Source organism: Hirundo rustica, chromosome 8 (assembly GCF_015227805.2).
Source record: "Hirundo rustica isolate bHirRus1 chromosome 8, bHirRus1.pri.v3, whole genome shotgun sequence".
In the NCBI taxonomy this organism is placed as follows: domain Eukaryota; kingdom Metazoa; phylum Chordata; class Aves; order Passeriformes; family Hirundinidae; genus Hirundo; species Hirundo rustica.
Genome location: NC_053457.1, coordinates 29,106,073 through 29,131,994, shown reverse-complemented (window position 1 = coordinate 29,131,994; position 25,922 = coordinate 29,106,073). Strand labels below are relative to the sequence as shown.

Sequence of the window (25,922 nt, the reverse complement as noted above, 5' to 3'; positions counted from 1 at the left end):
TATTGAAGTGTTTGGAAGACCAACTTGTTTCATTAAATACCAGCTATTTGAAAAGCTAAAGCTGTCTTGAATCATCAATACCATCACCAACTTAGCACCTTCTAATTATCCCGAAATACTCCAGAAATCTGGTCATTGTCTTTGTTCCTCCAATTACATCCTTGTACGTGCAGGAGATAATAGACTTTGAGACCATATAATGCTATATGCCTCTTCACATTAAACAACCAAACCACAAAACTTGCGATTTAATCAGTTGCAACTTGATATCGCTATTGCAATTTCACTGAGAGAACCACTACTTTACACAGGTTTTTCTGGGTTCTGTTGGATTTTGTTTTGTTTTTGTTGTGAGTCCTGGGTTTTCGAGTTCTTTTTTTTTTTTTTTTTTTTTTTTGAAAGAAATGCAAATCCATCTGCTATGAAGAAGTGGCAAGAGAGGGGGGAAAAAAAAGCCCACCCTCAAAGCAAGCAAAAATAGGCCCTTTCCATTTGGGTTCTATGAATGTTGTACTCTGTATATCCTGGCATATGCTGAGCTTTTAAATAAGTGTTTTGAAGTACCTTACAACAGTTTAGGTCCATCTGCCATCCAGTTTTTGCTGTAAAAGTGGCCAGCCTGATCATCTCCCATCTCATGAGGCAACTCAAATTCCTTTAAGCAAAATTTATTGTAAGGAAAAGCAAATTCCTTGACTCAAATGGGCCAAATAGCTTGTTGACAAAACTGCCAAGGAACATACGCTTCTTTTAAAAATAGAAAAAAAAAAAAAAAAAAAAAAAAAAGGCAAAAACAACTTAGCACATTTGGTTGCAGCCAGAACACAGAAACACCTGAATCAAATTTTCCACATATGAAAACAAGGAAATCTGGAAGCTGACGCTATTTTAGGCTAATTGCATTTCGTCGGGTTTCGGGGGAGCGGCGCATAGTAGCAACTGTGGGAAAACCACTAAATAGTTCTCTGTTTGAACCATCTGTCACGAATACGGGACATATGTTCGCTTTGTTTATTCAGGAGCCCAGCAGAAGCCGATACACCGCGCTCGGCCCCGGCCCCGGGCTGGGATGCGGGATCCACTGCAGGGATGCGGGGCGCGCCCGCCCCGCGGAGGCTGCGGGGAAGGACGGGCGGTGCTCCCGGGGCCGCTGCGGGACGCCCGGGGCTTCGGGGCCGGCAGGGGGAAGCGGCGGCCGCCGAGCCCCGCGGAGAGCGGGGCATCCCCAGGGGCCGGCGGCGCCCGCTCGGATCCGCTCCCGCCGCTCCCGGGGCCGCGGGGGCTCCGCTGCGCCCTGCGGAGCCGGAGCGGCCGCGCCTGCCGCCCGTGCCAGTTTGCCCTGGCAAAGTTTGGCCGGCGGCAGCGCCGCACGCCCGGCCAGCCCCGCGCAGCCCCGCGCACCGCCCCGGCCCCGGCACGTCAATAAAGTTGCGGTCGGGGGGAGGGTGGAAGAGGTGAATTGCCCCGGGGGGGGGCTGGGCAAGCCGCGGCTCGGGGCTGCCAGCGGGGCTGCCAGCGGCTGGCCCCGGCTGAGGGCCGGGGGCGGGCGGGCGCTGCGGGTCTCGTGTGTGCACCCCCCTCCCGCCCCCCGTGCGCTCTGGGTCCCTCCCTGGGAACAGGCGCTGCCCACCCAAGGAGGCGATCGGCGCTCCTGCCCCGCTGCCGCTGGCTCGCTCGCACACGCCACAGACACACACACACACATATACCCGTGCGTGCGCCTCTCGCTCCCGCACTGGAGTCAGTGCTTGTGCCTGCAGGTTGCTCAGACCTGAAATCTAAGGGAAAAGCTCAGCGTTTGCGTCGCCGCTCCTGCCGCCCGTGGTGGTAGCGGTGAAGAGGAGAGGGGGTTGCGTGGGGTTTTTTTGCTTGTTGGGTTGTTTTTTTTTTTTCCCCTCCTTGAATTCAATGGATCTGAACTTGGAGCCTTTAGACCTCGGCGGTATTGGAATATCTACATGCTGATCATCTTTGTTGTGACACATCAAGTCGTTTGGGGAAACCATCCGAAGACAGCAAGATGTTTCTCGTTCTCTTGTACTTCGCTTTGCCCTTAGTGGGTAAGTTGCTGGTGCCCGATTTCGGTCTGCACATCGCTTCATAAAGCAAAGCATAGGGTTTATGGGACCGGGAGCCTGATGCTCGTCAGTCTATTGTTTAAGCAGAACAGTGAAGTTTCCAGTAGTTTTTATGGCTCTGCCTCACATCAGTTAGCCCGGTCTACGTTTAAAGCTCTGTGAGGTTACAGACTTCGGTACTTGCCTGTCTAGCGTCTTGTTAAATTGGGAAGTTACAGGGAAACTTTTCATTTAAATAAAATAAGGCTGCCTGGGGAGGGTGGGGGATGACAAGACCAGCTGAAGGATTACATCTTCACCTGAACCTGGCAGCGTGCCCGACTGGTAGTGGTTTGCAGCCCTGGTTTCCTTTCCACGGGAGAGGTTTGCGTTTCCACCCGCATGTGTCTGAGGGAGCACGACGGGGGCACGATGGAGAGGAGAGAGTTAATGAAATTTGCTTTGTTCTCCTCCAAAAGCATCATACGTGGGGGGGAGGGGGGGGGGGCAAGTAACAAATTCTACCTTCATACATACAGCATAAGCAAAAATGTGTACAGCCTTTAAAAAAGTGACTGACGCAAAGACAGGCTAATATCAATCAGCGAGGATACTTATCTCTCTGAGCGGGATGTAAGTGAAATTACAGCAAAGCTCTTGTGGAAAGTGAGGCTGAATATTTAACCCCTCAGTTATGCCCTGGAATGGAAAGCTGATTTGTTTCACCAGAGTGGATCTATGGAATAACAAATGCTTGTTTTATCAGGCACATTAACCCCTCTGGGTTGTCTTTCCTTTTTGTGTTTAATCATAAATCAGCCATCAGGGTTAAAAAATACTGTTTCCTTGGACTCCCCCGAAAGCGGATCTAAGCCCACGGAAACCCTGCGTGCTTTTTCCTAAGGCGCAGCATGAGGCCGGGAGGTTTGCAAGGTGCTGCCCCTGGGGTTGGCTGCATGTGCGGCGTGGGGAGGTGCCCCGTGCTCCCCAGCTGCTTCTCTGGAGCCGGGGTTAAAGCCACCCTCCTCCCTCAAAGGGCGCGTGTTGGTTTTTTGTGTCTCCTCTCCATAGATGTACTTTTGTCTGCAGAAGTGAGCGGGCTGCCTGGAGGGGACCGCCTGGACTGCGTGAAAGCCAGCGATCAGTGTCTGAAGGAGCAGAGCTGTAGTACTAAATTCAGGACACTGAGGCAGTGTGTAGCCGGCAAAGAGAGCAACTTCAGCCGGGCCACGGGCCTGGAGGCGAAGGACGAATGCAGAAGCGCCATGGAAGCTCTCAAGCAGAAATCCCTGTACAACTGCCGCTGCAGGAGGGGCATGAAGAAGGAGAAGAACTGCCTGCGCATTTACTGGAGCATGTACCAGAGCTTGCAGGGTACGTGGCGGAGCGCAGAGCCCCAGCGCAGGGTGCGGGTGCGCGGTGCCCCTGGGGCCGGGCGGTGCCCCTGGGGCCGGGCGGGCTCTCGCTGCCGCAGCCGGAGCTCCCTCCGCGGAACGCGCTGGCTTTACACGGCACCCTCCAGAGAGACGGGCATGTGCAGGAGCCCCTGAAACACTCAGCGGGAGACGTTCTCCTGATAATATTAAAACTCCGTCATTAGGACTCACCTAACAAGACCGCAGGACACTGGAGGCTAGTTTCTTAAAGCCTTTTTGCTGAAAGTTAAATATAACATGAAGACGAGATTGTTTTAAGTAAAATTTTATTTTTACCCTTCCGGCATTTACTAGCGGTATTCCCTGGGCACGCTAAGGCAGGAAAAAGACCCTAAAGTTTATGGTTCTTGGCAGCATGTAGATGTGCTAGTTAGAAGAGCTGTGGCAGTGATTGACTCAGGACTCCTCTGTTATTCATATTCATAAGGCAAATTTCTCTTAGTCTATTGAGAACAGTCAGGCCCTCATATGAGAGACATCATTTTCAGTCCTGTTTTACTGTGGCCCTGGAGTTGAAGGTGCAATCTTTCGCTTCTCTGTGCTCCCCATTTAACGTTTTTTTTCCTTAAGTTGCTTCAAAAAGGGAAATAACCCCTTTTTGTTCATTTAGCCTTGTGTTTTAACGAGTCCATACGTGGTTTTTTGGTAGCTGTAATAAGGGACATTTTCTGCATCATGAAAAGTTTCTCTTCCCAACAGCACCTTGGTAGGAGTGTTTCATACCAAAGATGCTGGTTTGTGGCTGTTAGCTGAGCTTCTCTGGAAGAGCTCCACTGTTACGGTGAGTGAAGAGGAGCATCCTTGCTGCAGCTTCTCTCCTGCTGGCAGGAGATGGGGCAGTTCCTGTGATGTCACAGGCTGTCTCTGCGAATTGTGACCTTACCCAAGGAGGAAGGAGAGATCTAGTGACAGGGATAAACGATTAGCTTTTTTCAGGTGTTTTTATAGGTAATTTTTTGAGAAGTAGCCATATAAACTTTTTAAAGGGATTAAAGGGGAGTGCATTTCACTGTTATGGAGTAAAAGTAAACAAACAAAAAAGAATCTTACCCTGATTTCTTGTGTAAGAAACCAATCCAAATGTTTTTTGTCCTTAGGAAATGACTTGCTCGAAGATTCCCCTTATGAGCCAGTTAACAGCAGACTATCAGACATATTCAGGCTAGCACCAATTGTATCAGGTAAGCAGACTTAAAATTCTTGAACTGACACATGGTTTTGTAATTGAATTATGGAACTTTCAAGCAGTACTCATAAATAAAAAGAAATGATAATGGCTTCCTGGATTTAGGAAGCTCATGATATAGTTGCACAAAAGAAAAGACTAATTGGTTTTGAAAAGAAAGAATGCTTGGCAGGATGGCGATTTGTATTCTTCTTGAGTCATTCTTGACAATAAATGCTAAATTTTCCTGTAGGTGGCAATCTGATTCCCTGCGTTCCCAATTTACAAATCAGTTCCTTTTTGGGAATTTGGTCAGTGCAAGTTGCCTCCTATTGGCATTATGGAAGATCAGAAGATACATCTTTCAAATGTTTGCATAAGGGAATGCTTTATAGATTCATACAGTTTTTTAGAAGAGAAAATTCAGAAGTAATGTTTGTCTTCTTTTCTGGAATTGCTGCTTTTTTAAAAAGCCTCTTCACAACTTCCTCATTTTTCTGTTTTTTTTTTTTCCCTTGTTGCTGTGTGGCTGTCTTTCAGAACTTTTTGTGTATTTTGAATGCGTTGTGTGGGTATTTGACAATTATATTGGTTCTTTATCAGCCTAAGTGATATTCATTTAGGGTCATTTTTATTGAAAACACGGGTTTTGGGGGGGTGGGGCATTCACTGGGGTTAAAGATTGGAATTTCATTTTTTGGGGGGAGCTCCAGAAAGTCTTTTTTGAGGATGTCGTCTGTACTCTGGATTTTTATTTGGTTAGCTCCATAAAACAAATCAAATGTGCACAGTACAGTGTGTAAGTTGGACAGTGCTGAAGTTCTACATAACTGACATGCTATGGATAAGCATTAGGAGAGGCCTCTTTAGAAAGGAAGGAAAAAAAGACCAGAGAGAGTGGCTTGACCAATTTTCAGACGTACTTAAACTTTTTAGGACTCAAAGTCCCATTAAAAGCCAGGGGGACTTAGGTTGTTAAGTATTTAATGGCACAGATTTTCAAAGGTATATAGACACATAAAATGTAGATAACTGTCCATTGGGATTTTCAAAAAGGACTAAGTGATTTAAATAGGCGTTAGATGCCCAGGCAGTTCTTGAAAATTTTAAGTGCTTAATGCATCTTTAGGTATCTTAATGCCTTTGAAAATCGTCCCTTTAGTCACTTTTCAATATGTGACTTCAGATCCTTACCCCATACATCTTTTGAAAGCATTGTCCTATTTGGTGAGCAAGCCTGTTGGAGAAATAGTAGAGAGCAAAGATAAACCTCTGAAGAATCATTTCTTTTCATTCTTATTGGGTAAAACTCCAACTTAATATGAAACCAAGACAAAATCAGTGCAGAGGAGTTCCAGGCTTTTTTGATAAAGTTTAATGATCAGCCTGCCTGGGGCCAAATTCTAACTTACCTCAGCAGTTTTGTGATCTCCAGAGGAATACCCCATCTGCATGCTGCCTTTATATATATATATATATATACATATATATATTTTCTTCTTTTTATTCCCCATTTACTTGCAGAATAATCACCTTAAAATGTAATTTTCATGCATATATTCAGTGCAGCAATGAAGTAAGACAGTTGCCAACAGGTGATGCCCACCCTACAGCAGTTTGGACTCATCCCATGTGTTATCAATACACCCCAAACTGCTGCTCCCTTGGTCAGTAAGTTTCAGATTCACAAGAATGGGAGGCCTAGAATTCATAGTGAGCAACAACAAACAAAAGTTTGACAAAAGTAATCCAGTGGAAAAACACCAGTATTTGAAAGTATTGTCAGCTGAAAGAAAAAGATTAGCAAAAGCATTTTTCTTATTGTCATGGTTACTATTGCATGTTATATTCTTTAAAGCTCCTCAGTCTTACAGAGTTTTTGCAGAGCTCTGCAAATATAACAGAACTTGGTAAAATTTGATTCAAACAAACAAAAACAAAACAATCCCTGTACAAGTAGTACAAGGTGTTGGCAGGGGTTTCATAACTGGTGTTCTGCTAATGTGGACCTTGAGTTTATAGATGTTGCTGCAGTGTTCACTCCCATTAAAGTTAGTTGTTTGTAATTAAAAACAGCAATTAACTCTTTCATATCACAGTGCCCATTCGGTGGTACTGTGTAACTTGGTATGTATCAAGGTTACTGCTTTTGCCCCGTTTGTATTTATTTTTGTGGTAGTACAGAAAATCACAGTAGTTTTTTTTCTGTGGTATGTAAAAGGGGAGATCATTGGCTGGGATGACTGTTTTGTGTCAGATTAGTCTTTTGTAGTGCACATAAGCCTGACAAATGAAGGACAGTTTTTAAAACCAGTTAAAGTTGATGTAATTCTCTTCTGATAGATGTTCAAAATTGCTTCCCCTATGGAGACAGGATGCCACGTTCTCTTTAATTCAAGCATCAATACGTTGATTTAGAACAAAAATCAGGAATATATGGCTAAACCTATTACTAAGTTTGAGTCTTCCCAGTTGAAAGACTGGGCTGTCTTGTTTTTTGTTTTGGGCATATCTAGGTTTGAATTTGGTTTTATAACTACTGTGTCAGATGTGGTGCTTCTGCCTCAAGGGTGTGAATTTCTTCCTGTTAGGCAGCTCTTCAAATTGGTGAAGACTTGTGTGTTTGTTTTGGAGGGTAACAGATTTGGGTTAGTTATTATGATGTAAAGATTTTGCTTAAACAGACATTTTTGCTTGAACCTTTACAACTTTTGAGAGGTGAAAACATACAAGGTCATTGGCTTCTGTCACAACTACAGTAAATGCAAAATCTGTTGATTTGATTTCAGAACGAGTTTCACACTACATTAAGGAAAGACGCTCGAATTAGTAACTTCTTAAAGCTATCTGTGGCTTTTTACTACCTGGAGAACGTTTTGCCTCTTAAATTTGTATTGTAGTTGACATTGAGCTTTGCAACTGGAAGATATGTTATTATTTTGGTATTGGGTGATACAGTGTAGTGGTCATCTCGGGCACTGTAAGAAAATACCTGCATAGAAAGATGTAGCTGCATTTCTACAGCTACATACCTGTAGAAATACTTAACAAAATAATATTTCTGAAATGTCTCATTCATTTCAACAGAAAAGGGTGAGCCACTACATCTGAATAGAATGCCTTAAGCCATGTCTGTGAAGCAGTGTAAATAGAATATTCAGTGTTAAAAAGAGTTGGCTATTTAGATCAATGCATTTAGGGTGACAAAATGCTTTCCTCCCATGGATTCATTTCTAAGTTGCCTAGTTGTTCATAGGCTTATTATCCCATTGTTCAGCTTTGTGAATCTTCTTTCTTTCACATTCATTGTGTTCAGAAATAATCTTAAAAGAGCAGGCTACATAAATCAGAACATTTGTTAAAACGTAGAGGGTTTGCTGTTAATCTGTGGATAATTGGTTGGTTGCATGCTGCTAGTTAGGCCTTATTTCTAGCTGCTAAAGCACAGGACTGGTAGAAATTGTTTTGCCAGTATTTCTTGTTAGTGTAGTAAACTGTTTGTTTGTTTGTTTGCAAAGTGCCTTTTGCATCATTAACAAATCAGAGAAAGAAAATGGCCCATATGATTGTGTCAAATGGAGTGTTCCCTATTCCGCTGTTCTCATGAGAGGCTGCCTGATCTAAAACCTCTGGGAATCTTTTGTTGTAGAGGGTATCTGGAAGATTACATTTAGAAAAGGGTGTATTTTATATTCATTGTAGTAAACTTCTAAATTAAACCCAAGAATTCAGTAGACAGGGCGTCGGGGTTCTTACTGGAGTTTATCATCCCATGTTAGAACACAGCACCTGAAGTCATCAAGTTTGATTTGCCCACTGAATAAGCTGTAAGTGCAAACAGGAACAGTTATGGTCAGTAAGGTGGCTTTTTATTGTATGTAAAAAGTTGAGACTAAGAACTTGGCAGTGCTGGAGTCCCAGGAGTGAGAGTCTCTGTGCTGGTGGCTATTGCACTCTTTCTGTCGGGTGTATGAGGATGGCTCTGGGTCTCCCTCTAGGATCTCTGCCTTGCTCAGAAAGAGAGTAGGTTGATCAATAGTTTTCCAAACTTCCTTTGAGTTTTTAAAAATTTTGTAGGCATCTTGTATAATTTATTCACAAATCACTAAGTCAGTTGTGGGGAAAGAATGATTCCAGCATGCAAAACACTTTCTTGATGATGGGACAGACTTTTATAAGGGAGGAATTCCCTCTCCCCAGGATAAAACCTGCTCTGAGTATTGATGGCATCTATTTGCACCCTACCTGTTACATTTTTCTTCTCAGGGGTAGGATAGAGACATCACTGAGAATGAACAGCTGGCGTTTCCTTGGAAAAGTTGCCATTAGCAAAGATGGGGGAGGAAGGTTTAGGCTTTTCAGTCCAAATTCCCAGGATTCAGAGATGCAGACCTTCCTTGTCTGTGTGCTTCTACTCGTACCTTCTCTTCCTGCTATTCTGTGGAATTAGGAAGCTGTGTCATAGTGAATTGATTTCCCCAAAGCTTTCATTATCCCCAAAATTCCTTTAATCAAGAATGAAGTGTTCCCCTAATCATTTTTGTAATTCTTGATCTGATGTAAGAGCTGTGTTCTCGGTAACAAGTCCCTGACATTTTATTATTTACTTATTTTTTTCCCCACCTGGTTAATGACTTTTCTTTTGTAGAGTCCATGTATGGGCTTTTTTAGATTGTTTATCAAAAAGATGAGTTAGAATCTCTCTTCTGGCCAAGGGATTCACTGCTTTTTTCCTTTTGGAGTTTGTGGCATGTGAATTAGTGGTTTCTCCCATGAATTAATACTGTGTGACATCTCCAATTCCTATTGCCTGAGGCCTTTAATCCTATTTCTGTTCCTAAATCTGCATGCATTTCAAATGCCACATATTTTTCTAATTCAACACTATGTCTTTTTATGAAATTTCTGTAAGATTATTTGGGATGCCACTTTTCTACAAAGGCAGTTTTTAAATATCTGAAATAAAAAAAAAATATTTTAAATGTTGATTTCTGTCAGCTCCCTGCAATGCTTTTATTAGCTGATACCCTCATATCATTGCTTCTTAGTTGAAAAAGATACATGTTACCTTGTACATACACCCAAAACAATAAACCAGATCTTATTAGGTTAATAGGAGTCTTGCAATCTGATTCTGTTCCCACTGAAGTAAGCATAATATATCAAAATTTTCTTATTTCATTATAATGTATTCTGTTTCCTGTTGTAATTTTTTTTTTTTTTTTTCCTTAGTTCTGGTTTTCTGATGTGAGGTCGAGCCTCTTGATAAGAGAAAAGTAAAAACTTTTTGTATTTAGTCTACGTTAGATTGTCACACACACAACTGTATTTTTCTTTATAAGGTGATACATTAAAATAATAGCCCTTGAACCAGAATTTAGTACTGGTTTTACACAAATCCAGGCTAACTCTATCTTTCCCCAATGAGAATTTGTGTCCTGTTTCAAGAAGACAAACACAAACTGGTCGCCTGTTTTAGCTGCATTTAACTAAACGAAAATAGTTTCACAAAAATAAATCAAAGCATGTACAACGTTTGTGTTCTTTGACATTTCTGAGTGCAGATTTTCTTTGCAGAGACAACTAGGCTGGGTTCCAGGCAGATAACAAGTTATCGAGGGTGCATAGATACCAGTTCCTGATTTCCACTTCTGCATTTTTATAATCAGATTGGACTTCGCACAAAGGAAGATCACTTTGGTGACTGTTGACTTGCAGGAGCTCTTTGAATATCCTGTTTTCTGCATTTCTTGAAGCTAGATCTGATTATGAGAGGGGATTTAAGTACCTTGCTGAAGTAGCTGATTGACTGGCCTATAAAGGCAGTGCCTATGCTCTTTACCTTCAGCAGGCCTTGAAAACGGGAATATGTAAATACTCTGTTTAGTCCATGTTGCTTTCCTTGGTAAGATTACTGGAACCTCTTCGCTAATTTCTTTGAAGAGCTGTAAAACCGAAGATAAGCTCTTTGTTCCTCTGGTATTTAAAATGCACGGCTTTGTGCAAATGGAGTGTTTCTGCTTGTCCTGGTAGTGTAGACAGGCTTTGTCAACCTGTTTCAGCGTGGGACACAAGATGAAATCCATTCCGTGGAAGAAGCAAGCACCTGATGATGCAGCACAAAGCATTTCTGCAAGAATATTCAGCCTCTCCTTTAATGCCAAGAGTAGTAAGAGACAACAATTAGGAGTCTTGAAGGAAACTCAGTGTTGGGCAGTATTTTCCTGAAGCCTCAAAGTGTTGGGATGCTGCTGGTTGAACAAGCATGACCAGGTACTTTGTTACCAAATATAATATATGCAGTGAACCGCATCTTTTCTAGAGTAACATCCTTGGAGGATGGAACTGCCATCCCCTAATCTGTGTCTTTGTAGGAAAGCCTCAGTTATGGTGGGTCAGATATTAAATGAACAAATATGTATAGACATTTTTGGGCAGCAAAATGTGTATTCTTGCTTCCCATTACAGGCCGGCTTTATGGTTTGCTTAAGTGGCACCTGAGTTTCTCTGAAAGAGGAGCAGGGGACAGGGGAACTGCCAGTGGTGTTGGTGGGATTATGAGGAGAGATCAGGTCACTGAGGCGGGGAGCAGAATGAGGTTATCTCTTGGGAGAGGCAGCACCATTCCAGGCGTGTGGTGAGCAGGAGCAGGCATGGGCTGCTGGGGACCTCAGACACACAGAACTGGCTTTGTCAGGATTACCTGTTTCGTCAGGTGTCTACAGACACTGCTGTGTCTCAGGGGTGAGTGGTGGGACACGCTGAGCCTGCTGATGGAGCAGCTGCAGGTGTGTCCTGGTGACAGCGAGCAAAAGCTGCTTGGTTCATGTGGCGACCACGGTGTTGTCACTGGTTCAGTGGTGAAGGTGGTGTGAGGCTGGCAGAGAGGACTGCCTTGAGTAGGCAGATTTCTATGGCAGCCTTCCTTGCAGAGCTTCCAAAATGCCTCGTGTGAAAGCAGTTTTCCCTGGTGAAACCAAAAGAACAGCATCCTGCAGCTTTCTGTCTCTTGATGGCACAGCAAGGGGCAGTTTATGGCAGGTGTTCTGCATGCTGGCTCTTTACATTTTAAGATATTTTTAAACTTTTTTTTTTTTAATAACCATATTTGTATTTGACTCTCAGGGATATCTTTGACAGTCTTGGAGAAGCCAGTGCTCTGCCAGAAGTTGACAGTATGTTAAAAATGCTAAGAGTAAAATGCTTCTGTGTGATGAAATAATGATTTCTGGATTGCAAGGCAGATGCTTATTTATGATAAGTATCTAACATTTTTTATTTTAAGATGCACATTATATTGTTTTAACCTTAGAAAAGAATCTGTTTACAGCTTTGATTTTTAGAAATGTGACTGGTTTTTTTCATGAAGTGTAATTCTGTAATTTATATTATTTTTGGTAGTATTTTTATATTCTCGCAATTTCCATGGATGAAACTAATGCAGCAATAATGCTGTCAGTATAGTTAGAGCATTACCACAATTAAGTTATTTTTGGAGCAGTTCTTTAGCTACCATGATGCTTTGACAGTTTTTCTAAGTGTCAGGCTATTGTCCTGTACAATCTGCACTCAGCTTGAAACTTAACATGAGAGAGGCATGACACAAAGTGTAATGGCATAGAGATAGCTCTTGCTGCATAGAAATTTGCAGAAATGATAGGTTGTAAAGAGACTTGAATGTATCAAACAATTTGAGTAGAAACCCATAAATAAAGATGAATTTCTGCATTCAGTGGTTAGATGATTTTATCACTTTCTGATGTCCATAAAATGCATCTTCCCATTAATGTTTTGTCATGCAGCTGATGAGGTTCAGAAGTGTTAAAAACTTCCATGCTCTTCCTTTTAAATTCTGCACCCTAAATTCATTACTAAAGCTCAGTTCAGTGCACCCAGAAATGGCTGTCTCCTTTTTCCTCCTCCACTGGAGGCAGCACAAGGATTCTTCCTGTTCCCCAGTCCCACTGCTGGTGTTTCTTGGGTTTAGCCCTGGCAGTTAGGCTCATGTTAAGCACTGCTGCTCCCCTGAGCTGAGAATCCCGGCTCATTCCTGCCCTGAAGTACCTTGTCCATATACTGCCTTCCCTTCTTTGGTTGTTGACTTTCCTCTCTCTTTGTGCAACTCCCACACCAAATCCCCTCCAGCTGCAGGGGTTCCAGGGGTTTCTTTTCTCTGTTACTGCAGCATGGAGTGGCTCTGCTTTCCATCTCTGCTGCTTCTCAGAAATCTGGCTGCACTTCTTCCCGTTCCTTTTGTGACTTGCTTGTCTCCGCTCTCCTCTCTGATGTCTTTGCTTTGCTCCCTGCTCTCCGTTCTTCATTCCCCCAATGCCTCCCTGTCCTCCCTCATCCAGGACTGCTGGTGAAGCAACACCTTCTCTGTTGCTGCAGACTTACATTAAACTCAGCTTTTCTCCGATTCTCCGAATGGTTCTCTTGCCCTCCCTGTAAGGAGTTTGAGACGTGGTTTGTTTGATAAAAGGAGTTGTTCCTGAGTGATGGAACTGACAAAGCCTGATTTCCTAGCAGAGTCCTCCATCCCGTGGATGCCCCCACTCTTTGTGTAGAGTTCCTGTTTCCTCTCCCTGTGCAGTGCCCTCTCCACGTGTTCCTCTGTCCTTTCCCTGGTCCTTAGTCCCACATCTCTGCTTGCAGGGCAGCGGGTGCTGCAGGTGACGGGGTGTGACCCCTGTGCTGAAGGACTGGGGGTCCCCACTCCCTCTTGGAATGGCTCAGAGCCAGAGGCACACCTGCCTTGTCAGGTCTCCTCAGGTCTAAAACTGTGTTTTTTCATAGGATTTGTAGGAACGTCTTCATATTCATTCCTCTGCCGGATTTGTTCAAGTGTGTCCAAAGAAATCACTGGGAGCTGCAGGGTGTGGAGAAGATAGAGATTAGTATTTAATTTACTTAGATTTCCTTGAAAAATTATGATTAAAAAAAGCAAATGCAGTTCCTGTCATATCCCTAAGCTTTAGACTGTGACATATCTCATTCTGGTCTCATAAAACATCTAGTGTGTCATGCAAGTTATGTAAATAAACATGCAGTGGACTTGAAACGTACAGGCAGTTAAGTGCAGTTGATGGCTAGCAGTTGTGTGAGATAATTGAGCACCTCAGGATCCTCGAAATGGGAAATAACTCATCGTTTAGGTTAGTTGACATGCAGATTATTTATTCAGATTCAGAAATGAAACAGGAAAGAAAGGAGCCATCCAAAAGCTGTTATATATGAACACACATATTGCATTTGACTGTGTGGATGATAACACGTTGTGTTTACAAATGACACTGCACTTCGTAGAGTCACCTTCTTTTCCAGATGGAACATTTTTAGGATTAATGGTTAAGTTTTGCTGATGTTTTTTGTCATAAGACCGTAAACAAAGTTAAGTAATTAGCATTTGGTAGTAGTTCCAGAGAATTCTTGCCTCTTGCAAATAGAGTGGAATGTATTCTCCACAGCAGTGGCTTTGCATTAATCAAAGTTTAAGCAGCAGATTAAAATGTCTGTATAAAAAAATAGGTTAGGATTATATAATAACACAAGTCTGGGATATTAATAACAGTGAAGATGATTTTATTGAGCAGATTAGGTGCAATTAAATCTCAACTACAGAATATTTAAATACAATACCAGATCAAAACCCAGTCCCTGCAGCTTTACTTGCTTTCCTTCACACCTACAGGATCAGCACCTGACAGCAAAGTAAATTATGATTTTTATTGTTGCTCATTTTCTATTGCTACGGGAATGTACGTCATGTTATCCATTGGGCCACAGACAGACGTGTCTTTTCTCCACATACACAGTTCTGAAACAAGACATGATTGAAGACAGCGAGGTGTCGGCTGTATTTGAAATTCTATTAGAAATTGATGAATTTGCTTGTCAGATTTCTTTAAAGGTTTGCATGGGTAAGAACTGCCTATAGTGTTCTCGTAAAAAAATGTCGTGAAAATTACAGCTTTAAAACCAACCCGTGTAGACTGAGAAATGGTGTCAGTTCTCCCTCTTGTAATCTGTTACTTAATTTTAGTCTCCTAAACAGTGAAATAGAGACACAAACTTGCAGTGGTTGATAACACTCATGACCTGACCAAGTAAACTGATTTGATCCTCTGAGAGGTCAAACTGTGTGTGTTTCTAAGCTAACATTCCCCACGGCTGCTGATGTGTGAGATGTCTCTTCCCCTTGCCAAACATCCCACCTTTGCAACAGAAAATTAAAGAAGACTTGCAAACAAATGTGGTGTGTAAGTGTATAAATCCTGCCTATAAATTGCTGTGAGAATTGTTGAACATGGGGTTTGGTGATGTGTTTGGGTGGTTTTTTGTTTGTTTGTTTGTTTTTTTAAATTTATTTTGCACATTTTAAAAATACATAGACAGCTCTTTTTGGGTTGGTTAGAAAGTAAATTTATTAAACTCTAGCTGTGTTAATGTTTAGTGAGAAAGACGTAGAGTGTTTTCGAACTTGGTAAACAAAGAACTATTTGAATCTGACTTGGGGCTGCATTTAGTTTTAATAAGTTTCTGCTGTATAGCTAAAAATACCTTATCTGCATGCCCTTGACCTTTCTCTAAGAGCTGTGGGAAGATTCAAAAGCATAAATGAGAATAAATTTAGAATTACCCTGTTTGAGGAAAAGCAGTACCACATGCCTTAGCTCTCTGCAAACTGGAGTTGTCAGTCCTTCTGGCAGAGCAGAGCAGGGAACCCTGCTGCTGGAGACAGGCTCAGGTAGCCATGGAAAAGGGAAAGTGGTGCCTTTTTCGTTCCCTGCTCAGTCCTTACCCTCCTTGCAGGAGGTGCCAACAAAGGTGTCAGCTAGAAAAGCGATTCCTGTAGCTCAGTTCCCTATCCCTGAGCCTTTCCCTTTCTCCCCAGCTGCCTGTTTGTAGTTCCCCATGCAGCTGTGGAAGTACTCTGTCATTACCCCCTTGGGCTGTGTCTGAACTGCTGACTCAAAGGTGACGTTGTCGATACATTAAAGACATCCTTAATGCCATAACCACAAACAGTGAATAACCGTGGTGCTTGAGCTTTATGTTTTTATTTATTTGTTAAAAATGAGTTGGTATTTGGGTATCCCAGATATCACAGGGATATTTCTGAAAGTCTGTGACACCACTGCAGGCAGCCACTCTGCCCTGCTCTTACCTGCTTTAAATCACTCACTTAACAGGGCAGAGAAATGGGTGCACTTCTGGAGCTGTCATTTTTTGGGCTTAGGTACTGCATTGCTGGGCAATAATTACACAGTCTGATAGCGGCTTTCATTTATGCTAATTGCAAGTAAGCTTATAAACCCCTAAGATTATTAAAAAAGAGAGTTAACTCCTTCCTGTTGCGTTAAGTCAGGGATGTTGCAAACTTTTGGTTCTACCTTAAAGAGGAAAATGTCACCGTAAGGATCTTCTCAATATCAACACTTCGTCAGGCTAAGAAAGCAGAAAACCTTAACCTATTTTGCCTTTCAAAGTAGCATTGCAACTGTAGATACTGATTCTAAGAATTATATTTGGTTAACTCAGTGTTTTAAATATGTATTTAATCCTACACAGGCATAATAAAATTAAAATCATACTTTAAAGATAGTCAATAAGTGACTGTAGCTAGGACACTAACAGGAGGCAGAAGTCATTTATCTCAAATGGCAGTGTTTTCTATAGAGCTGTTTCTATTAAGATCTTCAGAAAAAAAAATCACAGATTTCTGTAATGCAGGCAGTATGCAATATCTAGTGTAGGCTGTGAGGAGAAGTGTGATTTACAAGTTACAGGATGAATTATTCTGTTGTAAAAAGAATAAAATAGAGCCAATAGTTAGCTCCCCTTGAGCGGTGGTGACTGCTGATTGAAGGACTGCATTGTAAGAGTCAATATTCAGCCTTGTAGAGTACTCAAAGTGACTAGTTCCTGTCTTTAGCCAGCCTGAGAAGTACAATAAATAATTCTGGACCTGGAGCGTGGTAGGAAGAGCTGCTGCCCGCTGCAGCTGTCAGAGTGGGAGATGTGCAAAGTGCTCGTAACAGATAGATGGCTCCTGTGTCTCCTGAGCAGGCTGGTCTTCTGTGGCAGTGCTGCCAATAGATTAGTGTGACAATTCTTAATGTTCCTAAGCGCAAATGCTCCATGTTGAACAAGATCTCACTGTCAAGGAGTGTGTCAGAGAGAATTAAGGTTTAGCACTTACCCTTCCTCGTGACTTTCAGAATTTTGAAGGTATTTCTGATATTTGAAAAATGTTCAGACTCAGAAAACCTTGGTATTTCAGAGTATTACTTTACAAAGCAGCTTTCCCTCAGATTGTAGCTGAGTGCAGTGGTCTAATTCTGGGTAATGACTTTCTGTTGTGTGAAATGATCCAATAGCAGCAAAGTATTTTAATAAAATTCTAGAAATTACAGTGCATATTTGGAGTGATTTATTATGCTACAACAGGAAAGCTAGAAAGGTTTTTTTAAATGGTGTTAACTTCTCAGATGTGTATTATTAAGGTGCAATAAATGTGTTATTTTGTTGATTTTTAAAGAGTGGTAAAAGTATTAAAATACATCTCTAAATCACTCTACAGCTACTTAGAGGCAAGGTTTTGGCTAGCTGCCTGAAGTGCTGTACAGTGGATATTTGAGAGGAAGAAAAAGCTTCTTTGAGGTATTTTTACCACTGGGGGACTCCTGCTGTTAACATTTCTTCTGTGTGGTTTGAAGCATCCCCGATTTGTTTGAAATGACTGAGTTCACCTCAAAGATGGGGGATGTGCTGGTATTTGCTGTGGAAGATCACGTTCATTTTCATTGTCAGTTGGAGTGTTTTATCTGTTTCCCATTGCAACACCCAGGTTTGTTTCTCTTTGCATCCAGCACCAGCATGAGGAGCTGTGAGGTTTGCAAAGGATGCAGCTGAGTTCACTCTCTTGACTCTTTTATCTTTAGTTGTTTTAAGACTTGAGTGAATAGGTGCTGACAGGACTCCAGCTTTTTTCATATTAAATGTAAAAGCAGAGCTAATGTGTATTTGGCAGACACAAGAACTTAGAGGTCAGGAAGCTTAAGACTTCAGCTTTTTCTCTCCTGAACAGGTCCTTTCTGACACTGGCTTGAAATTGAATTCAAACATTCCTTTTCCAGGATGTGGTATCACAGAACCTGCTGAGTTGGAAGGGACCCAAAGGGATCATTGAGTCCAACTCCTGACCCTGCACAGGACAAGCCCAAGAATCCACCATGTGCCCAAGAGAGCTGTCCAGATAATTCTTGCTCTGTCAGGCTTGGTGCTGTGACCATTGCCCTGGCGAGCCTGTTCCAGTGCCCAGCCACCCTCTGGGGCAAGAACCTTTTTCTAATACCCAACTTAACCTCCCATGACACAACTTCAGGCCATTCCCATGAACCAGTGACCCTGAGATTAGCTCAGCTGGTCAGAGCATGGTGTTAACAACACCTAAGGTGGTGTGGGTTTGATCTCTGTATGGGCCATTCACTTAAGAATCACACTTGATGCTCTTGGGTCCCTTCCAGCTCAGAATATTCTGTGAAATGCTGTGCCAGTGACTAAGATCACCTTTACTGATGTAGTTAAAATCTGACTAAAATGTGCATGACAGGGAAAGTTAAGGTAGAAACACATCTCTAATTCTGGGCCTCGCTGACTGGAAAGTTTCTTCTCACAAATCATTCAACAGCAGGTTTACTGAAAGAAAGGTTAGGAGGCTCATTTGTGTAAACTTCCAGACATTTCCCCAGAAATAGCTCTTTTCCATTGGAAAAAATGCAGTTATCCTAATTTGCTGAGTGTACTCTGGGTTAGCTTTTCTGTGAGACTGTGTTTTAATTCCTGTTAGGAGTTTTCAAAACCTTCACTGGTGGCAATTTATACTGTACAGGAGATGTGTGAACATTTCTGTTCCCAGAGCTGGCCAGCAGTGCGCAGTTTGTGAGGAGCCAAACCTTTCTGTTTGTAATACAACGTGGTACCCTTAAACCGTAGGATTTTAGGTCAGCACATGGCTAAAGGCACTACCATCATGAGGCGAAATATTCTCAAAGCGGAGTGTTGCTCTTTTAACCCGTATCACAGTTTATTTCCTGCTACCAGTTCTTCTGTCTGTATCTGTTGCCTCACAGTAAAATCGGCTCAAGGACATGAACTGGTAAGAAACAAGGATGCGCAAGTTCCGTCTCACATCTGGCATTCAAGAGGCCATTTTTTTTATTAGAGTTAACAAAGTGAATTGTACTTCAGACAGACAACCGTGGTACAGTTTTATTTAATAAAACAAACATGGAAGAACCAAGTTGGATTTGCTTCATAAGGAAAATCTGTCTTTTGTTGTTTAGAGAATGTATCCTGTGATGACTGTCATACAGCATTAATTTTTATGCTGTACTTAGAATTTAAATACCTGCATTTTTGGCAGTTTCTTCTCTGCGCTGGTGACAACTAAATGTTGAATAATCAATTGAAATATAATTTTAGAGATGTAGCATCTGGAATAAGGCAGACAAGTCGAAGGGAGGAAGACAACATCTTGCATGTGAATAAAACTATAATGTGTCAAACTCTAAACTGGAGAGCTCCAGGTAGTGTAAAATACGTCTTTAAACAGAAAATCCTCTGTTTTCACTCTCCTTTCATGTGTATCAAAAAGCTATTCCACTGAGTACCAAAACTTGAAAGCAGGCAATGTGTTCCTGGAGGAGGATGTGCAGTGCCTCTCTTGGGTGTTGGAGAGAAGGAAATGACCAGTTTGCTTTCCCACGTGGCAGAATTCCACAGACTCTGGTATCATGCTATATTCTTATGCAATCACTTCTGATAGTAATGGAATATAAATGGTTTTCTCTTTGTTGCTTTCACTTGTTGTCAGTTGGCTGCTAATGGGAAACTTGGAGTTGCATTATGGAGAAATCAGGTTCTACCAACACCAGTCAAATTGTAGTTCTTAAAGACGCTTGGCAGAGGGAGAATAGTGATGTTTGCACGTTAAAACCTGTTTATTTCATCAGGTCACACTGTTATTTGAAGAATGTATTTTGCAGTAATTAAGTAGTGTGCCAATTGCTCCTTTTAATTACAGATTATATTTTATTTGTGAGGATAGTATCAGCCACTGTGAAATTGGCTTCTCATTGTTTTTCTGTTCATGTATGGTGGAACACTGGAGCAAAATACATTTTGTATTATTTTGCCGCTTCATCTGGAAAGAATTTGTTTTAAGCTGGAGAACCCATATTCATAGCATTGAATTATGACAATGATGTTTTATAGTTAACTGCAGCAGTGTTTTCTCTTGCTTTTAGTCACAGGATACCATTTACATTCTATTATCAGGGTCTCATTATGAGTACTGTAGGCCCTCTGCTACCATTGAGTCTCCAGTTGTTTTCCATCAGAGTTGAACCAAAATCAGCTTCACTGGATCAGATTTTTAGTCCCTCCTTGGGCAAAATTTTTTGCTAAGATCACATGGAGCTTTCCCAAGCAGGCTGCAGGATATAACCACTCTCAAGAATGATGTAGCTTTGTGTACTCTGGGTTGCAAATATGCCTTGTCTGTGTGACCTTGAGATGTTTTGATTAATTGCATCTTTTGGAATTCTGTGTGCTGTTCCGGCTTTATTCACACATAAAAGGGGCACAGCTACTACCTTCCCTTAAGTGATGTGAGGAAAGAGGGTTGTGTTTGCCTTCTATGATCTATATATAAGCCCTGTAACATTTAAAAATACATACTTTTTCAGCCTTTGGTTTAATTCCAAATGTTATTTTTCAGCAGTCATGAAAAATACGGATTAAAAGCTCTCACGTAGGCTTTTATGCAGTAGTCTGATGTCTCTGACAGATAATCTTTGGAGGTCTCTTCCACAAAACAGGACTTGTTCTTGATAATTATTCTCATCATTATGACTACTGCTTCTTTGCTTTGAGCAACCTGATAAGGAGACTATATCATGAAGAGGCAAGCAAATTCCTTCCAAGTAGAGGAGATTTTCTATGTGGGCAGCTCTTGAACTCGAAAGCTCTGTAGTTATTTAAAATGCGTAGGATGCTCCGTGCTCTCTCCTACTCTGATAAAAGTTCATCTGATAGTAACACGTGTGTGCTGCTGCTCAATACTTCACTTCATGATCTGTCTCTCATTGGTCAAATCTCAAAGACCATTTTAGACACAAGGCAGGTTTTTATGGAGCTCTTTGGTGCCCTGTTTGTGATGCTCGTCATGCATCTTGTGTGTATTTTAAGCGCTGCTGTGATCATTGTCTGACTCTTAAAACTGGTATTTATTTCAGGACAGCAAGAAAGCTTTAGACAGTTCTGCTATAAATGCTGTATGCCTTGCTCTGTCAGGAACAAATAGAACTGAGTCCTGGTATGAAATTCATTCATGAAGGTGATGCCTGAATTTTACAGAGCAGAATTGGTAGCCTTATGGTTTTCACCTACACTTCATGCTACAGATGGAGAGGATTATTTATGTGGAAAACTCACTTTATAGCTCAGCAGTCAGATAGCAGATGTATTTTCCTTCATTACCAGAACCTCAGAAACATCTTGTCCTGTTTGTAAAACCATCTAGTTTATGAAAGTTAGAAGGCTCTGAAACAGAACAAGCTGCTCATATTTGTAAAGTAAGCAGCTGCTGGATCCAGAGCTGATGCTCTGGGAGAGCAGAATTCCCATCTTTGTTTAATTGATAGTGTTGGCACTTTTCATGCCACCGCTCTGAAAACGCTGCGGCTTAGAAGTCACTCTTGCCTGGCTTTATGCTGGCACACACCCAAAGGAAAATTAAGACAGCTCTCCTATGACTGCTTCAGTTCAAGATGCTTTAGTCAGCTGAAGTACAATATTATTTTTCATGTGCTAAAGCAAATCTGAGTGTATTTATCCCAAATATGCTTTTTTAAGTACCTCAAATTTCTGGTTTATAAATGCAATTTGTAATATATTTCTCTCTGATAGTGCTCATTCTTGTAATTATAAAAACCACCTTCAAAATTGAAAAATACATTGTGTAAAACTTTGATTATTTTTTCAACGTTTGATTTAAATTACAAAGTTTAAATCAAACATTGAAAATTATCAAAGTCAATAAGCTTTCTTTGCCCAGCGTTGGAAAATACATGCTGTATAAACACCCTGTGCACCAGTATTTAAAAGGCTATGTATTATCTGAGAAAACTCATGCAGAGAACCAACAGCTCTACCACAGGAATTGACCAGCATAGAACTGCAAACAAGGGACCTTTTGTACCTCTACAAGTGCAGAACAGCATGAAATTTACACCTGCTGTGTGTACTCCTAAGTTAATTACCATTTAGAGTCTAAATAAAATAATTCTCGGTTAGAAAAAAGTTTACAGGCCTACAGCATCCTATTATTGTTTATTCAACTCTAACTGAAATTGTAGTCAGAAGTCACACTTGAATCACAAGCTGTGGGGAAAAAAATGCATCTTCTCAGTAGGGCTAGTTAGTTTGAGTAGAACAAAGAGCTAATGCAGCTAGCTGAAACATGAGTTATTCAATGTATATTTGAAGTGTATAGACACACCCTATGATGCCAAGGCCTTACACTTGATAAAGGGGCTGAGAGCAATTAAATGTAGCCACTTACAGGATCTAATTGAAAAGAAGAGCCATGGCTGTTTAAGAATTGTTTGAAGCAGGGCAGTGAGCAGTGTGCACAGCGCTGCTCCAGTGTGTACAGCACTGCTCCAGTGTGTACAGCACTGCTCCAGTGTGTGTATTTGCTGTGTATGCCACAGCGTGTTGTGTGTGCAGAGTGTAGGAATTCCCCTCGAGCAGTGGGCACCTGGTTGCAGTGATCAGCCCATTGGCCAAGAGAAGGTGCCGCAGGTAGAATAAGGATTCTTCATGAAGCCCTGGTCTGAGCAGTGCTGTCAGTGTTCCCTCTGTAGTCTGTAGTTCACAGACTGCAGTGAACCTCTGCCTGTCACTGCACAGTCCCCAACACCTCTGGTTGTGCCTGGGCTTGACACAGATGAAACTCCCCAAGCAGAAGGACCACAGTGTTTTTTTCTCTGAGGCACCTGGCAATTGCATTTCCTTCCTCCGTTGACTTTTAATTATTATTATATTTTTGCCAGTACTGTTGAGCTTTCAAGTATTTTGCATTGTTTCAAGGGAGGTTTGCTTCCACATTAAGCTAAATAAAACTCGTCAATCGTGTGCTCAATGCTCTCATTACTGTGTGCAATCACTGCTATAGACTGTATCAGATTTATGATACTCACCAACCCTTCTCCTTTCCAAGTCCCAGATCTCCTCAGTCATTGTCTGGTGACTTTCAGAGTTCTCTTGGCTTATAACCAAAAAATCTATAGAAATAATTTTGTAGGCTTTTACTTTCTCATCTCTACTTTTTGGGGAAGTTCCATTTCTCTCAAGCATTTATTTTGCTTGCTGTGTAGTTGAGCACATTGTCTCACGCCTTGCCACATAAAGCCATGAAATGTAACTGATGTGGACAAATTGAGCATGTTATAGTGACTAAGATTTGGAAAACATACTGCTTTCAGGAATAAAGAGCAGCTTTTAAAGATGTGCAAAATGGCAGCGTTTAGTATTTACTTCTGACTGGGCTAGACAAACATAAAAATGTTTTCGAGTTTAAAAAAATTTCTCTGTGTTATTTTTGAAAGACTTTAACACAAAAAGTATTTCTTTTGCATAGACTGGAAAACAGATGAAACAAAGGAAGGATACATGGATAATATGCATTCCTTTTCTTTCCTTCTGTTTTGTTTCCAGGGCCAGCACATTTTGGTGTTTGTGTTTGGAGGCTTATGAGAATTGCATTAAAATGCCCAAGGGACTTGACTGGCCATATTATGAGTTTAATGCTATTATTACTGTTACTAACAAATCCTTAAGTTTCCATTTTTAGAAAGAGAGTCTGTTCTGAGATGTAAACATGTAAGAATGGGAAAGAGGCAAGGAAAACGAACTGAATCCTAACTATTGGCTTATGTGCCAGTGGTTGGGACAGATGAGGGACAAAGGGGTTATTTTTTAGTATTTAGGTTTAGCGGCTACTGCTGTCTTTGGTATTTGCTTGCTCAGGAAGGGCTGTAATAGTGTATGTGTGAAAAACAAACCTGATCTCATTAAACGTTGTGGGGATCATCTTCCCACTGACTTGCTGAAACCATCTGCATCTTGTAGTAGGATTGGGAAGAGGATTTATTCAACAGAAAAAAAAAAAAAAAATAAACTATTTACTGGTTCTGCTAAACTTCCTAAAGTGACCATCAGTTTGTATTTCCCTACTCTCTGAAATCTTTGATGTGGTGTCTCCTCCAGATTAAGTTTTGTGGGTTTTATTCTGTCTTTTGGAATCTTCCACCTCTATTTCATGCAGCTGTCTGAATTTTTAGCCTGTTGCTGTGTAGCAGGACTATACCACCTGCATCCGCTTAAATAATGCTTGGGTATCTGATGTATAAACTGATTCTCCCATTAAATGTGTGTGTGTTTTAAAATGCTGAGAATTTTTCTGAAGGAAATATGCTAAGTATAAAATCATTATCAACACTGTTGCCATTTACACCAGTAAAATTTCCCGGATATTGATCAGGGCCGGAGCGTGACAGTAAGGACTCAGTAGTAGGAACTGAATCACTATCTAAGGATTTATTGCATTTCACATCCAGAGATTCTGATTATGCAATATTTTGATGCCAATTTGGTATGATAATGATTGCTGTCTTCTAGATTTATTTTTAAAATAGTGTGTTGAGGTAAATACTGGGTTAGACAGTTCCTGCAGTTTCCATCGCCATCCCATTTGATTTTAGAGCTAACTTGCTGCAAACACCAACCAGGACCTGTGAAAGAACTCAGGTATTCTCCATAGGGAATATTTAGATGTGATTTAATTACCAGCTGTCTTGTAAATATAGCTGAAAGAGAATTAGGAAAAAAGCATCTGTGAAGTTTAGCAACTTGAATCCATTGTTGGTTTGGGACATATCAGTTGTGCTGCAGAAGTATTTGCCTCTGGTCTGTGGTTTTGGAGAAATAAATGGAGTGTTTGTCTTAAAGAACAAAGTGCTTAAAGAAGATGGTCTTATTATAAATGCATATTTGTATTGGTTTGGCCTTTTTTGCACGTGTTTTTATCTTCATGGGGGATTTCACATTGTTTATCATTTAATGAAACACTCGGTTTCTTGTTTGGTGACGTGACTTTGGGAAAGATCTCCCTCACAATACATGCCTTTTTGGAGACAAATTTCATGACAGGCCATGCTGGTGTGCTGCATCTGTTATACATGTGAAATTTGTACTGGTTCTCAAGAGTGTTTGGCTCTTTCTGGAGAGCTGCATTTACAGAAACTCTTTTCAGGAAGGAAACTGCAAACTATTGCCTTTCTGTCTGATCTGCAGCTGCTTCACATCTTCTTTGTTGGGTATTCCTTTGATGCGGTTTCAACCATGATCAAATTTGTTGGTGGCACAAAACCAGAAGGGTCAAGAATGGACATGTGGCCAAGCCTGAAATGTAATGACCTTGAGAAATTAGAGGAACAGAGGCCATGGGGAGCAAAGGAAGATTAACTTCATAAATACAGAGTTTTCAAGGGCAAGGGTGAGGAACGGTGAGGGAGGATTAGTATTGGTAGTACTAAGGGAAACTCACTTCCCTGATTGTTGTCTCAGTGCTGCCCTAACATGTCTTTTTATGAAAACAACCAGTTCAGACTTCACAGTCCTAAAATAGCACAGATGGAATGAGGGAGAGCTAATGCACAAAATGAAAAAATTTTGAGGATACTGCTGTAATACAAGTAATTTACATTTCAACTCTCAAACAAGTGACCTTGCCAAGGTATTTGGGAAGAAAAGTAATCTATATTGCTTTTCTAGACTCAGATAAGTCATCAGTAGCTGCTAGAGGGATGGAATTTAATATATTTTTATAGCCCAGAGAGTTTAATAATACTTGAATTCCTTATGCCTGAATTGCATGTATTGTAATTAAAAAGTAATTCAATTTCAGAAATTCTAAATAGATATAAATTGTGGTATACTCATACTTCTAATAATCATATGCCTAGTTCTGAATTTGGCTTATAGTTTATGAACAGAAAAGAGCATTGCACTTGAATGTATTCATTTAAAAGTACCAGCACTAAATAGGTCTGTCTTGTAAATTTTGTATGATCCATAACAATGAAAGCCTTCCATAAAAGTTTGTAAATGTGTTACTAGTTCACTGCTATTTTT

At 41.2% G+C, this 25,922-nt stretch overlaps 1 protein-coding gene across 2 annotated transcripts in view; it reads left to right on the top strand.

Moving 5' to 3' along the window:
* Positions 1–1,639: 1,639 nt before the first annotated feature.
* The window catches only part of GFRA1 (GDNF family receptor alpha 1), a 132,736-nt gene continuing 108,453 nt past the window's right edge, over positions 1,640–25,922 (top strand). Inside the window, exons 1-3 of one of the 2 annotated variants that reach the window (XM_040071871.2) lie at positions 1,640–2,060; positions 3,147–3,431; positions 4,591–4,674. In XM_040071871.2, coding sequence (XP_039927805.1) covers positions 2,021–2,060; positions 3,147–3,431; positions 4,591–4,674 — 409 coding nt within the window. In that variant the 5' untranslated portion in view covers positions 1,640–2,020. Of the gene's footprint in view, positions 2,061–3,128; positions 3,432–4,590; positions 4,675–25,922 lie in introns of both variants that reach the window. The other variant, XM_040071869.1, reaches the window with a different exon arrangement.